The following is a 15,854-nucleotide window of genomic DNA, read 5'->3' on the forward strand; positions in this document are numbered from 1 at the left end:
CTCACAGACAATCAAGGGATGGTTGTCAGCCCCTGCCTTGTTCAGAGCAGGACCCCCTGTTGCAACCAGATACCTGTACCTACAACAATCACCCCTACCCCTCTAAGACTGTAGGACAGAGGCTGTATGACACACTTGATGACCAACTACCTGGACACCTGAGCTGAATCCGTACAAGAAAAGTGAATGGACTCCTAGGCTCATATACCTGGTAAGAGCTTTAGCCATCTGGTGACAGGATGCTAGAGCTTCAAAGGTGAAAATAATTGAAAAAGCTCATTCAAGCAGCCTATTAGGGCACATCAAAACAGAACAAAGCAAGAAGCTGGAGACAGCAAGCAAACATAAAATAAACTAATAAACAACTTATAGATAGCTCAGAGACAACAGTCAATATCAAATCACATAAAGAAGCAGACCATGATCACTTCAACAAACTCTCAAAACAAAGAATGAAGGCATCTTCTGGGATGAAGATGTATTCCTGGAATTACCAAATGCAGAATACAAAAGATTAATATACAGAGCTCTTCAAGACATCAGGAATGTGATCAGGCAAAATGCAGAACAAGCCAAGGGACATGCAGATAAAGCAGTTGATGAAATTAAAAAGGTTATTCAAGAACATCATGAAAAATTTAATAAGCTGCAAGAATCCATAGAGAGACAGCAATCAGAAATTCAGAAGATCAACACTAAAATTACAGAATTAGAAAACTCAACAGAAAGAGGAGCAGAATTGAGGAAGTGGAAGGTAGAATTAGTGAGATTGAAGATAAAACACTTGGCACCAATATATTCAAAGAAAAATAAGACAAAAGAATTTAAAAAAAAGAAGAAACCTAAGAATCATGTGGGTTTCTATCAAGAGAAATAACCTACGAGTGACTGGAGTACCGGAACAGGGAGGGATAACAGAAAATACAGAGAGAATTCTTGAAGATTTGTTGGCAGAAAACTTCCCTGATATCGTAAAGATGAGAAGATATCTATCCAAGATGCTCATCAAACTCCACATAAGGTAGATCTCAAAGGAAAGTTACCAAGACATATTATAATCAAACTTGCCAAAAACAAAGATAAAGAGAGAATTTTAAGAGTGGCCAGGGAGAAACAAAAAGTCACGTATAAAGGAGAGTCAATGAGAATAAGCTCCGATTACTCGGCAGAAACCATGCAAGCAAGAAGGCAATGGGGTGACTTATAAAAAGCATTGAAGGAAAAAAAAAATGCCAGCCAAGAGTCATATGTTCAGCAAAACTGTCTCTCAAATATGAAGGTGAAATTAGGACATTTCCAGATAAATGGAAGTTTAGGGAATTCATAAAAACCAAACCAAAACTACAAGAAATACTAAAGGGAGTTCTCTGGTTAGAAAATCAATAATATCAGATATCGATCCAAGACTAGAACACAGGAAAGAGCAACCAGATGTCAACCCAGATAGGGAAATCACAAAAAGAAATCAAGATAAAAAAACTCCTCAAAATAGGGAAACAGTGACGTCATTATGCAAAAGAAGACAACCTCGAAACAATAAAGAGGAACTAAGAAATGTAGTCATAGACCTTTCATATGGAGAGGAAGTCAAGGCAATATAAAGAAATAAAAGTTAGCTTTAAAATTAGAAAAATAGGGGCAAATTTTAAGGTAACCATAAAGAGACTCACAACACTACTCATCAGAATAAAATACAAGAAAAAAAAACTCAGCAAAAACAAAATCAACAACAAATGAATAAGAGGAAAAGACAATATATGAAGATAAACTACTCAGCACAAAAAGTTAAGTGGGAAAAAGAAACTGTCAAGAACACACAAAAAATAACATCTAAGTGACAGCACTAAACTCATTCCTATCCATAATTATGCTGAATGCAAACAGACTAAATGCACCAATAAAGAGACAGAGAGTGGCAGGATGGATGAAAAAACACGATCCGTCTATATGCTGCCTACAAGAGGTACACCTTAGAGACACAAACAAACTAAAACCCAAAGGATGGAAAAAGAACATATCAAGCAAACAACGATAATGTAATGTCCTCTAAATGAGATATGATGTAATGTAATTACCTCCATGATAAACTCTGTTATGAGCAGCTATTCAGTTGAAAGGGAGTTTCTTTGGGGGTGTGGCCTGTGCCTAAGATAGGTGGATATTTTGGCAAAACTTGTGGGCTTTTGCTCACTCTGGATCCTGCAACTGGCTCCTGTTTACCTAACCTCCTGTTCTTGGGACATGAGTTAACAGATTACCTGCTCTCTTGGCTGCTGATCTTGGAACTCATCAGCCTTTGTAGGCTGGGAGCCAGAGCCTTGCTGTCTGACCTGATGATCTTGGGTTCACTAATGCCTGCAGCTACATGTGTCAGGAGAACCTCCAGCCTAACTCACAGACTTGGAACTTTCCAGCCTCTACAACTGCAGGAGCCAATTCTCGATATAAATCTCTCTGTAAGCATATTTATATGCTTTATTGGTTTTGCTTCTGTAGAGAACCCAGCCTAAGACATTAGGTGATAGATTCTAGCTGTTGCAACTTCAGGTTCCACTCTAACATTCTCCCTGTGGCCGCACTCTCCACAGCCTCTTCTGAGCCAATTATTGACAATGCTTGGGGTGCCAGAGCCAGGCCATTCCTGCCCAATAGGGTATTCTTCAAATGGGCAGTCTTTGCTCAGAATTTCCACATCAAACTGGTGGAGACATTCTCAGAGCTGCACTGCAGTCTACTTCACTCAATTCTCCTTTCACAGGGACCACGCTGGCATCTCCTTATGAAGGCTTTCACTTCTGTCTACTTCTGCTTCCCTTTCCCTCTCCTCTTCAAAGCCATTTCCCTCAAAAGAAATTTTATACTTATAATTCTGTTATAGTTACTGTTTTGCATAATACCTGAACTAACATGAGTAATGTTTTGAACCCCAAAAATATTTGTGCTAAGATATTAAGAGGAGGAGTACCACATGTTAAAGGGTTATTACCAAAATTGAGTGGTCAAGCAGAAGACAAATTTTCCTCAGAACACAAACTTCTCTACTCATTATAATGATATGATGTTAGAAGGTATAATAATTATGGGTCTATTACTGTCCTGAGGCGGTTGACACAATAAAAGTAGGAACAAAAGATAAATGGTTTCTACTTAATATTAGTATGTGAATCCAAGCCTTATTTTTTTCTAAACTATTGGCCACAGAAAATCTATCACTTTTCCTCTGACATTGTCAAGTCAGCATAGATAATAAATCATAATATAACTGTTTACTCGCCTTGCCTCTCCTTTTCTTACTGTTTGTATTGCCAAGTGGTGGTAGTGTATACACCTACTGCTCACTCATTGCCTATGTTTTTGTCCAGTATTTCACATTTACAAGAAAAGTAAAACATTTACTATCTGACTATTTTGCACATTAACGATGTACATGTGTCAGTAACAAAGGCTGAAGGCAGGTGAAAGTAATGCTGGCTATGATGGTTATGTGTCAACTTGGCCTGGCTATGATTCTCAGTGGTTTGGCAGTTATGCAACAATGTAATTTGGCAGTTATGTAATGATATAATTTGCCAGTTATGTGATGATGTGGTCACCAGTTTTCACATAACGACCTGGTCTTTGCTGTCTAGCCATGTTGATAAGTAAGGTGTGGGTGGGTAGTCCCCAACTTAAGATATACTTGAGTTATAAGAAACCACACAACAATCTGTTCCCACAAAGAGGCAAAGTCAATGCCAGGTTTAAGACATTTAAAGACAAAATCAGGCAGCTGCTTGCAGGAAATGCTGCTGGATTTAAATTAAAACCTTTTCTTGTTTACTCTTCTGAAAACCCCCAAGCATTCAAAAAAATTGACAAAAATAAGGAGCCAGTCTACCACAGGAGTAACTCCAAGGCCTGGATGTCAATTGTGTTATTAGAAGACCGGTTTTTAAATTGTTTTATCCCAGCAACGTGCACCTACTGCTTTGAAAAGAGCATTCCTTTCAGGATTCTGCTGCTTCTTGATAATGCCCCAGGACACCCTCCTCACACAGATGATCAAAATTGAGATGTGACAGTGGTATATCTACCTCCTTATATGACAGCTGTGATGCAAGATCACAGCTGGATCCAGGTGCAATGGCCACCTTCAAGGCGTACTACCTACTGACTACATTTGCTCAGGCAGTAGCTGCAACAGGGGAAGGTACAGTAACACTACATGATTTCTGGGAAATCATAATATTCTTCAGTGTATCTGGAACATTGCATTTTTCTGGGAGGAAGTTACAGGAAAATGCATGCAGGGAATATGGGAAAAAAAATTGCTGAGTTATGTGAACACATTCAAGCATTTGATCAAGATACATAACAAAAGAGATTGGTAAGAAAGTCATCCATACACCAAGAATGCTGAATTTACGACTTGATATCACCAATGTGGAACAGCTTCTAGATCACAAAGAAGGGGAATCGACAGATCAGGGCTTACTGGATTTTGAAGAGGAGAGAAACGCTAAAGAAGAAAGAAATAATGAGGAAGAGGAAGGAGAGAAGTTATCAAAATTTTAAATGAAATGAAAAGATCAGCTGATGTTTTTTTTCTAAACTAAAATTAGGGATTTCTTTTCCTTGAAAACATGGACCCAAAAGCTGGTCGCTTTCCTAAAGTCAATAGGCAGATTCAGAAAGTAGTGAGATGTTACTGCGAAATATTAAAAAAAAAAAAAAAGACCATACGGACAATTCTTACTAATTTTCTGACTAGAAACACCATCTCCATTCCCAGGGATAATTCCAATGATCCAGAACATTCTACAAGTGGAGTTATTATCACAAAGCCAATGTTCAACTCTTCTTCAATGTTGGAGTAAATTTTTATGATGTGTGTATTTTTAGGTAGGTATTAAAATATACCTGTTGAGAGGGATGAGGGGGCCAGAAGCTACCCAAATGGACATGAAGAGAGAGAGTGGAGGGAAGAACTGTGCTGTCTCATTAGCGGGAGAGCGATTAGGAGTGTATAGAAAGGTGTATGTAAATTTTTGAACAACAGACTGACCTGATTTCTAAACTTTCACTTAAAGCACAAAAAAATTAATTAAAAAAAATACATATCTGTAAGTTTAGATGTAATGTTTCCAACCTCCAGACAAATAAAGACCAGATTTTTAAAGATCCTGATAATAAAAGGCAGTAATATTGAAAACTAAAAAAAAAAAGAGAGAGAGAGAGAGAAATGCATCTTACATCAGAGACAACTTAAGACAGATTCATGGAAACAGAACCTGTCATAAGTTGGGGACTACCTGTATTTGCATTTTATAAAAATCCACCATTTTTCTTGCTTTTTATGTATAGGTAGTTGGCCAATATATTTGGCATAATAAGTGTTGCCATTTGGCGTAAAAGGATGATATCCTGGTAGGTAATACCCCAGGAAACACATTTGCATCAATTAACTTCTCTTTCATTTAAAAAGGAACTGAATCAATTCTTCACATTAAATAGACTCCAAGCAATAGCTATACAGATAGAATTCAAAGCACTCCTACAATGAGCCCAAGGTAGGTTACTTTGTTTATTAGTGGTTTTTGAAGTCTCTGAAAATGCCACCATAGTATATTTAACTGATAAGTGAATTCTGCCTTTTTTCAAAAAGCCAAAAAGTATTTGTCTCTAGAATTTTGTATAGAATGTTTCAGATACATTAAAATCCCAAGCGAAATTTCTGAGCCTATATTTGCTCTATCCTTGATGGAACAGATGGAAGATTTGCTCTCACCCATGATTTTCTCAAATACCAATTCATTATTTCTCAAAACTCTGAATGAAAAAAGCAATTAAGGGAGCTGGATGAGGCAGAGAAGGCGCAGCGGGAGCCACTGCTGACCCTGGTGAAGGAGATCGTCCCCTACAACCCCTACAACATGACCCACAATGCAGAGCACGAGGCCTGTGATTTACTCATGGAAATTGAGCAGGTGGATATGCTGGAGAAGGACATCGATGAGAATGCATATGCGAAGGTCTGCCTCTGTCTCACCAGGTGAGCAAGCACAGTAGGGGCAGCGGGAGACCTGCCTCCCCCGCTCTCCTCCCTCAGTGGTGCTGCCTCTCCCGGGTTTGTGCTTCCAGGGTTGCATCCGGCTGTAGTTAATCTGATGTCTGTGGGCTTCTTAAGGTCAGAGACGTTGTGTCTCCTTAGTAGTCTCAGCACTGAGTATAGTGCCTGGCTCAGAGTAGGCATTCAGTGTCTATTTCGGGTAAGCGAATTGAACGGAGTGAACGAACGCCTGGTATTTGTAATTCCTTTATTAATTTTACCTTTGCAGTTGAGAGCCTGAGAACTCTGCCCTGCTGCGTTGTGCCTTGGGTGTGTTCCGAAAGTTCAGCCGCTTCCCTGAGGCTCTCAGATTGGCTTTGATGCTGAATGACATGGAGCTGGTAGAAGACATCTTTACCTCCTGCAAGGACGTGTACTTAGGGAAGAAGCTGGCAGAGGAAGCGAAGAGCTCGAGGATGGGATATTTGCATGAAGAGCTAGGACTTCTAGTTTCCAGCTTGGGTTAGGGCCCATAGGACTTTTTTTTTTTTTTTTGTGATAGTTGGTTTTTGGTTTAGTGATAGTTGACCTTGAACCTGGTATTGATGACAAATAGATATAATCAGTGGCTCTGGTAATATTTAATAATTCAATGAACACCTAAAATTCTTCATTGGAAAAAATGTTGCCGGAGCTGCAAAATTACTTATCATCACATTGAATTGGCAATTCCCCTATTATTCTTATTTGCATCTCTTGATACTTTTTTTTTTTTTTTTTTAATATTTGGCCCTTTTTTTTTTTTTTTTTTTAATGCTTGGCCCTTGGGAAACTCCAATGTGCAAGGACCTAGTTTCAATTTGAAGTAAATATTGGGAATTAATACTCAGTTCTGTTAATTGGTTTCATTCCTAATGATAACAACTATTTATAACTATTTGTCTTGAGCAACAGTTACGAATCTAAAAAGGAGCTAACCTCTGTGTTTCTCAGTCCTTGAAGTTGTCGCACATAAAACCTGAGACTGAACAGGTAGGTACGAGACCTACTCTAATTTTCCAGCACCTGGTTGCATAATTATGCCTGCTTTTTCCTCCCCACATTTGATTTTTCTATCCACCTCCCTTATTCCTTTGTCAACTCTATTTACATAAATGGTTTTCACTTATGTTGTTTTATAACCCTCTGGTCTCATAGTTTTAATCATATTATGAAATGAACATATTCTTCAAAGCACTAGTATATTTTAATGTGGTATGCAAAAAAATCTTGAATCTACCATCCCCTTTCTCTCTGAATATTAGAATCAGAAAAATAAAAAATAATGTCCATGCCCTGGCTATTCCAACTGAGTACAACTTAGAAAAGCATACTAGCTTTATGTTTTCCAGAAGACCTCAAAAATTTTCCCAATCTGAAGAGCATTAGGTCTGTTTCCCAAAGAAATCATCATAATAGATAAAACTTGCTGAGTTTTTACTATATGCCAGACTGTTTTCTGATATTTTTCTTGTTTCAACTCAGTCCTCAAAACAATTATATGAGGTAAAAATTCTTAGTATTTGTCTTTCACAGATAAAGAAATTGAGGTGACATGCGGTGAAGTAGCTCATCCTAAGACACACAACCAGTAAGTGGAGGAGCCGGGAATGCAAACAGTTTGACCACAGTGTTCATGCTCTTAATCATCGTATTATTTATGTGAGTATTGGAAATGGCCCTTAAATACATTTTCTTATTCCCTCCTTTAGTTTTGATACATCCCATTTTTAAATTATAAAATTAATAAACTATACATCTTAAAATATATAGATCAACTTTAAAAAAAATTATTAAAAACTCCGCTGCAGAAATTTTTGGTAAATCCTAAACATTTACTCATGCAAAGTGCCATTTCCCCATCTTTCTGAAATGACTTATACTCTATACTTGTTTCTTTGACTTATTGTTATCTTTCCAGGCTAGTTAATGTAGACTTATATAATCATATTTAAAGCCTACGTTGTACAAATGTATACACCTAGTTATTTAATCTCTTAATCCTGAACAGTTGCAATTTGTTAGTATTTTTAAAAAATACTGATAAGTAAAACCATTTTTCAAATATATATTGTCCATTTATCCACTTTTTCCTTACAATTAATTTCAAAATACAGGATTTCTATATCACAGTTAAAAGAATTTTTACTTCTGCCGTCAAATTGCCTTCTGGAATGAATGTATCACCACATTCCCATCAGCTGTGAAGAGGCACTGTTCTCCCAGTCCCACAGCAACACTGGGTTCAATCATTCTGTTAAAAATGTATATATATATTAAAAAAAAAGAAGCTATTTCTAAATTTACAGCAAACTTAGAAAGACCCTCTTAAACTCAATTGGACAAAAATTAATTTATACATGTTTTATTAAAATTTTATAATTTTACTTTTACATACACCTTCAAATCATCCAGGGTTTATTGTGCTGTAAGATGTATGGTAGAATATTTACAACTTTATATTTCCAATGTTGAGCAACATGTGAATAACATATTTATTGAATAAGCCTATTTCCTACATAATTGTAATGCCTTCTTTATCAAACACTAAATTATCTAATATGTATATGACTGGTTTTATTCCATTTATCTGTTCAATATTAGTCGTGTTAGTCATTGTTTAATTATTACAGATTTATGACATGTTCTAATACATTTTATAGAAAGCATTTCCTTGTCTGTCCTAACTTCTATTGCATTACATTTCCATTTCAAAATTTCCCTACTTATTGAAATGGACTTTTGAATTGCTTTGTAATGTTCCAAAATAATTCCACTGGACTTTTCATGAGCACTGCAGTTATTACATAGAGTAGTTCAGTAAGACCTGATATTTTTATAGTTTTGAGCCTTTTTTTTTTTTTTTGTATTAGCATGGTTTGATATTCCTCTTTATCCAGGGTTACAAATACATAAGGAAAAATTATTTTCCATAGATTCTGCACATCTTTTAACATTAGTTTCATTTATAAATGAGGTATATTTTCATATTTTAAAAGATTACAATTTATTATATTTATTACAATGTTCATATTAGATTTAATAATTTTAATTTAATTAAGTTTCCAGTAGACATTTTTATGATTTGCATATGATGGTAGTTTTGCGACTCTCCCTTCAATATTATTGCTTCATATCATCTTCTTGTCTAATTTATGGTACACTGTTGTATTAGAGGGCCAGCAGGATTTCTTTGTCGTATTCTTGATTTTAATGTGTCATCTGTAATCTGATGCTGACTGTTGGTTTAAAAATTCTACTAAAAGCATCATGTTAAAAGATAGTTTTAATCCTTCCCATATTACTAAGAGTTTTTATCAGGAATAGATATTGAAATTTATCCAATAACTGTTCAGTGCATCCATTCCCTAAAATATTTATAGAAATCCCTCTGAAATCAAATATAGCTGACCTCTTCCACTCAGACTCATATGTAATGTACTGTAATATTTCAAGAATTTTCTCTTGATAGAAGCACCAAAGGCTTTAAGTAGGAGAGTCACATAGGCATATTTGATCTTTATATAGACAGATCTTAGAGTATAGAATGGTCTGTACTTGTGTATGACTGGAGACAGATAATTCAGAAGGCTTTTCTCTTATAAAGAGGAGAAAATATGTAGACAGAAGCAAGAAAATGGAGGAAAATGAATTAAGCAAATATTTGAGAGTGAAAATTGTGCTTCTGGAGATGGAAGGTAAAGAAAGAACAAGAACACTACACATAGGTGTCTATATTGGGCATTTAGGAGAATGGTAAATCATTTGAGCATAAGATTATAGTTCAGTTTTGAGGTATTAATTTGAAGTTGAAAGTGGGACTTACACTTGTGTGTACCACTTACAGTTTTATATATATTCTTCTGGAGTCCAAAGATAAAGCTACAGATTTATAAGTCATCAATATCTAGATACTAGTTAAAATTAGTAAAAACCAAAAACCTGTTGCCGTTGAGTTGATTCCAACTCATTGTGAACCAATAGGACAGAGCAGAACTGCCCCACAGTGTTTCCAAGACTGTAATCTTTACAGAAGCAGACTGCCCCATCTTTCTGCCAGGGAGCAGCTGGTGGGTTCCAACCACTGACCTTTTGGTTAGCAGCCAAATGCTTAACCAGTGTGCAACCAGGGCTTCTCGAATTAGTAAACTAGTATTGAGTTTAAAAAAGTGTGACTTAGGACAAAGCCTCAGTCACATCAAAAATTAAGGATGAACAGAAAAAAAGGAATCCTGTGTAAGTGAAAGATATAAAGAAGATGGGAATATAGGAGAACTAGGGCACTGCTGTCATAGAAATGCTGAGATTGCATCCAGTTGCAAGTAACAGAAAGCCTGGCTTGCTTAAACAAATTAGAGTTTATTTTTCTCACATTACAAGATAATTAAAAGGAACACCATTGCTGTGGTTCAACATGTCCTTTGGGTTCTACATCCTTTCAGTCTTTTCACTTTATTATTCTTAATATATGGGTTTTGAAATCTCATAATTGCCACATCATTAGGCAGAACATTATCATTAAATGCAAATAAAAAGGATCAGATAAAGCACCTTTCTCCACATGAAGCTTTTCTTTTTATTTGATAGGCACACCTCTCCTCAGTCAACACTCATTTATTTCACATTAAATGGTGTCATGTCAGATACCCCATTTTAGGCCAACCCATTGCCAAGGACATGGTATTATAGTAACTGGTTTAGAAAAATCATGTATCATGCCATTGGTCTGAGATGGGGCTACTTTCTTATAAAATTGCAAGATTTCAGCCCACTACATTAAAAAATGGTAGTTTTGTCGGTAAGAAAAGGAAAAGGTAACGCCAAAAGGGTATATTTGAAGGAGGTGGCATTAAAGAACATAACATCCTGGTTAGGAACAAAGGTTATGTTGCTCTACATCTCTAGATACAAGTCCTGGCTCTAACACTGATCTTTCTGACATATAGTTTCATTCAGTTGCATGTATAAAATGAATCTAATAAAATAGTATCTCAGAATTTTTGTGAAGCTTATAAAAGGCAATGTTCTTAGTACAATGTTTTACATGAGGGCAGAACCTAATAGATGTTATCTTTTTTTTATTATTATTACTATTATATACTATTATATGAGCCCTGGTGGCAGAGTGATTAAGAGCTACGACCAGCTACATCTGCTAATCAAAACGTCGGCGGTTGCTATACATGAGCTGCTCCTTAGAAACTCTATGTGGCAGTTCTACTCTGTTCTACAAGGTTGCTATGAGTCAGAATCGACTCTATAGCAATGGGTTTGGTTTTTGGTTTTTACTACTATTGTGTTTATTTATATAACCTTTTTATACTTATTAACAGGCATTTGATCTCTTGTATACAATATCTATTGGATGTACGGGTCCATGAGCACACCAATGATAATGATATGTTATGAGCAATACGTTATGAATAATCCGAATTTGTGCAATTGACTTCCATTGTAAACTTAAAAAAAAAAAAAAGATTAATCAGTTTTAACATGATGATCTTTATTTCCCCCAGGGAAGTAGAAAACTCAGCTAAAGAGAATTTGCAAGTTAGTGTGAAAGTGTTAATGTCCAGGTGACAGAAAATGCCTGAGGTTACACAGGTAGGAGAACACTTAGGTAAATTATCAGAGAAAATGTCTAGAAACCTTTGAGGAGCAAAAACAAAAGGTCTAATAACAGAGAAAGAAGGTAAGTAATCCCATTTGCCTCCATCTAAAATATTCAAAATATTATTTCTCAATTTATGCAGTCAATCTCCTCATGACCGTGATCCTTCCATTTTCTTTATTTTTCTTCTTTCCAATTTAATGATTTATAATTCCAGTATATGTAACTCATAAAACAAATTAGTAGAATAAATAGAAAATCAGCTTTTAGTGCCACTGATTCTGACACTTCCTCGTTTTCTATCTACAGCTCATTTGAAAATCAGCTCTTCTGTCCCAGTCAATGGGTAGACTAAATGACTCTGTGATTTCTGAGTTTGTGTTGCTGGGACTCTCCAGTTCTTGGGAAACTAAAGTTTTTCTCACATTGATATTTTCCTTTCTCTATTTAGGGATCATCCTGGGACACCTTTTCATTTTGTTTTTGGTGATTCTTAATTCTCACTTACATTCCCCTATGTACTTCCTGCTGGCCAACCTGTCCCTCATTGATATGGGACTTTCCTCTACCACAGTCCCCAAGATGATCACAGACCTTTTAAATGAATACAAAGTAATTTCTTTTCAAGGCTGTATGACACAGACATGCTTCATCCACATTTTAGGAGGAACAGAGTTGTTGTTACTCATAGCCATGGCGTTTGACAGATACACAGCGATATGTAAACCTCTTCACTACTTGACCATCATGAGCCCTAATGTATGTGTTTCAATTGTAGTCATTGGCTGGGTAACTGGAGTTATCCATGCTATGTCTCAGTTTTCGTTTGTTATTAACTTGCCCTTTTGTGGCCCTAATAAAATAGACAGCTTTTATTGTGACTTTCCCAGGATCATAAAACTTGCATGCACAGATGGGTACAAATTTGAGTTTGTTAATACTGCCAACAGTGGGTTCCTGAGCTTGGGCACCTTCTTCCTGCTAATCCTTTCCTATGCCTTCATTTTGGTCTCTGTCTGGAAACGTTCCTCAGGTGATTTATCCAAGGTTTTTGTCACATTGTCAGCTCACATCACTGTGGTTGTTCTTTTTTTCACTCCATGCATATTTCTCTATGTGTGGCCTTTCCCCACATCATCACTTGATAAATATCTGTTCATTGTTGACTTCGCTATCACCCCTATCTTGAATCCTGCCATCTATACATTAAGAAACAAAGACATGAAGAAAGCAATAAAAAGATTGTACAAACAGCAATATTATCTCAGCTTTTGCTGACCACATCATTCTTTGAAGCTCTGAAACTATACATCCACCTGCCCGTTAAGACATCTCCACTTAAACATCCCACATCTAACATGGCCATAACTGAATGTATCATCTATTTCCTTAAACTCATTTCTACTACTTCTGTAGAGCATTTACTCATTACCTTTACCACTGTGCGAATATGAATCCATCATGATAAGGGTTATTTTAGCAGACAACAGCAGTGTCTCCTAAATAAGACATTATGATTAAAATTGTGGTTATTTTGACAGTAAGAAAGGATATAATGGCATCCCTTCTGCTTCCCATAAGGTCTTCAAATATACTACAAACTTGCTTTGGTGAATGTCATGAATCATCACATTGAATAGTTATAGATGTAGACCTAGTAGATTTACTTAATTACTCAGGTTAAGTTCTCTCAGAAGAAGACCCAAGGACAAAATTTTATTGCAGGTACTTTATTTGGAAACTGACTTTGGAAAGCTTCAGTAAGGGAGTGGGGAAGTGAGAGAGACAAAGGAAGGATGCTTATGTTGATACATATAACTGAGATGCAAGCTCACTGTGATCTTCTATGAGACTCTATAGATTGTGATTTAAAATTGTCCCAATTGAAGGACAAGGAAGCTGGAGTATTTCTTCATTTTTAGATGGCAAATTTACTCCTTGGCATGTCAAGCCTGTCCCAAAAAGAACCCTGTACAATTAGGAAGCAAGAAACAAGTTATCAGGTAGACTTTTAGGTGGTGGCAGTAGAGAAGTAGAGAGTAGAATTCTGTAAAATTAGGAAGCAAGAGACAAGTTATCAGGTAGACTTTTAGGTGCTGGCAGTAGAGAAGTAGAGAGTAGAATTCTGTAAAATTAGGAAGCAAGAGACAAGTTATCAGGTAGACTTTTAGGTGCTGGCAGTAGAGAAGCATCTCCTTATTTGGAAGTAATAAATGCTGAGGTATATTCTACTTTTAAAGTCATTTAGACCCCATATAATTTCACTTTATCCTGTCACAGGTTCCTTAAAGCAGTGACTGTTCATTATTTCATAAAAGAAAGATTTAGAACAGAAGGTGGTAGGACAAGCTACAACAGCACTGTTGCTCCTAACTGATATTCATCATGTCTTCCTCCTCTACTACCCATTCTAAATTCCCCTCATCCTCTGTCAGTAGTTCTGGTCTAGAATCCTTGCCAGTGAGGAGATACAGTTTAACTATGAGCAGGAAGAGTCCCTGACTAAAATGCTATTGCCAGTCTATTGTTGCCACGATTGCCCTTTTATAGTTGTCATCAATCATGGAACCACTAAGCAGAGCCTCAGTGGGTGCCTAGTTTTAGATAACTCTTCACTACATCATCCATTATGAAACAATAATCCTGTTTCTTCATGGTAAAGAGGGATAATAATAAGGTAACTTTTCTTCTGCCTGATGGTCTTTCAACATGAGGAACCCAAATGATGGGAAAGAAAAATTTTAGGTTTATTGGAACTCATACTAATCACCCACAAGAAGCATTCTTGCCACTCCAGTAGAACCTGAAGTTTGAGGAACATAAAAAAAAAAAATCTCAGAAGGTCACTTTGATTCACAGTGAGAGGTATGTTATTTTTATTCCTTAACTTCCAGACCCACGTATTTTATCTATAGGAGACGTTGCCATTAGTTGCCATCAAGTAGATTTCAATTCATGGTGACCCCATGTGTATAGGATAAAACTGCGCCATAGGGTTTTCAAGTCTGTCACCTTTCAAAAGAAGCATATCTCCAGGCCTGTGTTCTGAGTAGCCTCTGGGTGAGTTCAATTGCCGACATTTCAGCTAGTAGTCAAGCACTTAACCATTTGTGATGCCACCCAGGGACGCCATATATGGGAGTCCCATGTAAAGGCCACTCATTCGAAGTATATACCTTGAAGCACAGACCCCCAATTCGGCAGCGTGTCTTCTTGAAGATAGGGCCTCAGCTGCAACTTTAAAAAAAGCTATCCAGTTTTCTATCAGATTGACAGCTCCCAGTTGTTGCCATATATGGTAACATCAGCAGGCTTCATAGGTATGTGTGCTTTTGTGCACTTTCTTTGCTATAAAGTGGATTCCCTTTGCCCAAGGAAATATTATGCAGGATTTCATGTTGTAGTCAGTTTATGAGCCCTTGGATAGTGGTGCCAGCCAAAGTACTTAAAGAAGGGAAGAGAAACCATTCTCAGAATATATGTATGAATTCCAGAAGAGCAAATCCCTATCTATTCCAATTTAGAAGGATTCAATGTAAGTAACTATGCTTAAGTAATTATGTCAGTCCTCAAAAAATGGTATCATTTCAAGGGTCCACTTGTGCTGTTGACAGTTCAAACATTCTACAAGGACAGTAGATAGAAAAGCCCATTCTAGAAGAATCTCATTATGTAGATCTCACGCATAGTCTTCCTTTCTACTACAATATCGTCTTCATTCATGTGTCCAATGTACAAGAACTAGGTGGACTGGGAAGAGATTATTGTTTGCCCTTTCAGATAATCATTTAAACCCTTTGTACCTAGTTAATGATTCTTTATACTAAATTCTCATTGTTCAAATGCATTGTGTGGTTTCTGTCTCCTACCTGAAACCTAACGGACATGTCCGACTCTCAAAAGAAAAAAAAATAAAGACCTAAATGGTTCCACAAGAGAAATCCTCTAAACATTTAAAGGACAAAAGCATTCCTAAATAAACCCCTTTAGAAATATATAAAAAGATGGAGTTTGTATACATGAGATCAAATAAAGGATCTCTACTGCCAACAGCGGTTAAGTGTTTGGCTGCTAACCAAAAGATGGGCAGTTCGAATCTACCAGCTGATCCTTGGAAACCCTATGGGGCAGTTCTATAGGGTCACTATGAGTCAGAATCAACTCAAGGGCAATGGG

At 36.6% G+C, this 15,854-nt stretch overlaps 1 protein-coding gene across 1 annotated transcript; it reads left to right on the top strand.

Annotated features, from left to right (window-relative positions):
- The first annotated feature begins 11,830 nt into the window (after positions 1–11,830).
- Positions 11,831–15,367, top strand: LOC135232527 (olfactory receptor 4F21-like). The gene has a single exon (XM_064291907.1). The coding sequence runs from the start codon at positions 12,021–12,023 to the stop codon at positions 12,954–12,956; it is 936 nt and encodes a 311-aa protein (XP_064147977.1). The 5' UTR covers positions 11,831–12,020; the 3' UTR covers positions 12,957–15,367.
- The last annotated feature ends 487 nt before the right edge of the window (positions 15,368–15,854 follow it).

The sequence above is a fragment of the Loxodonta africana genome, chromosome 10 (genome assembly GCF_030014295.1).
Source record: "Loxodonta africana isolate mLoxAfr1 chromosome 10, mLoxAfr1.hap2, whole genome shotgun sequence".
Taxonomy (NCBI): Eukaryota; Metazoa; Chordata; class Mammalia; order Proboscidea; family Elephantidae; genus Loxodonta; species Loxodonta africana.

Bases quoted from the DNA above. Each gene is read 5' to 3' on its own strand.
- LOC135232527 (XM_064291907.1), top strand. From the start codon at position 12,021: ATGGGTAGACTAAATGACTCTGTGATTTCTGAGTTTGTGTTGCTGGGA.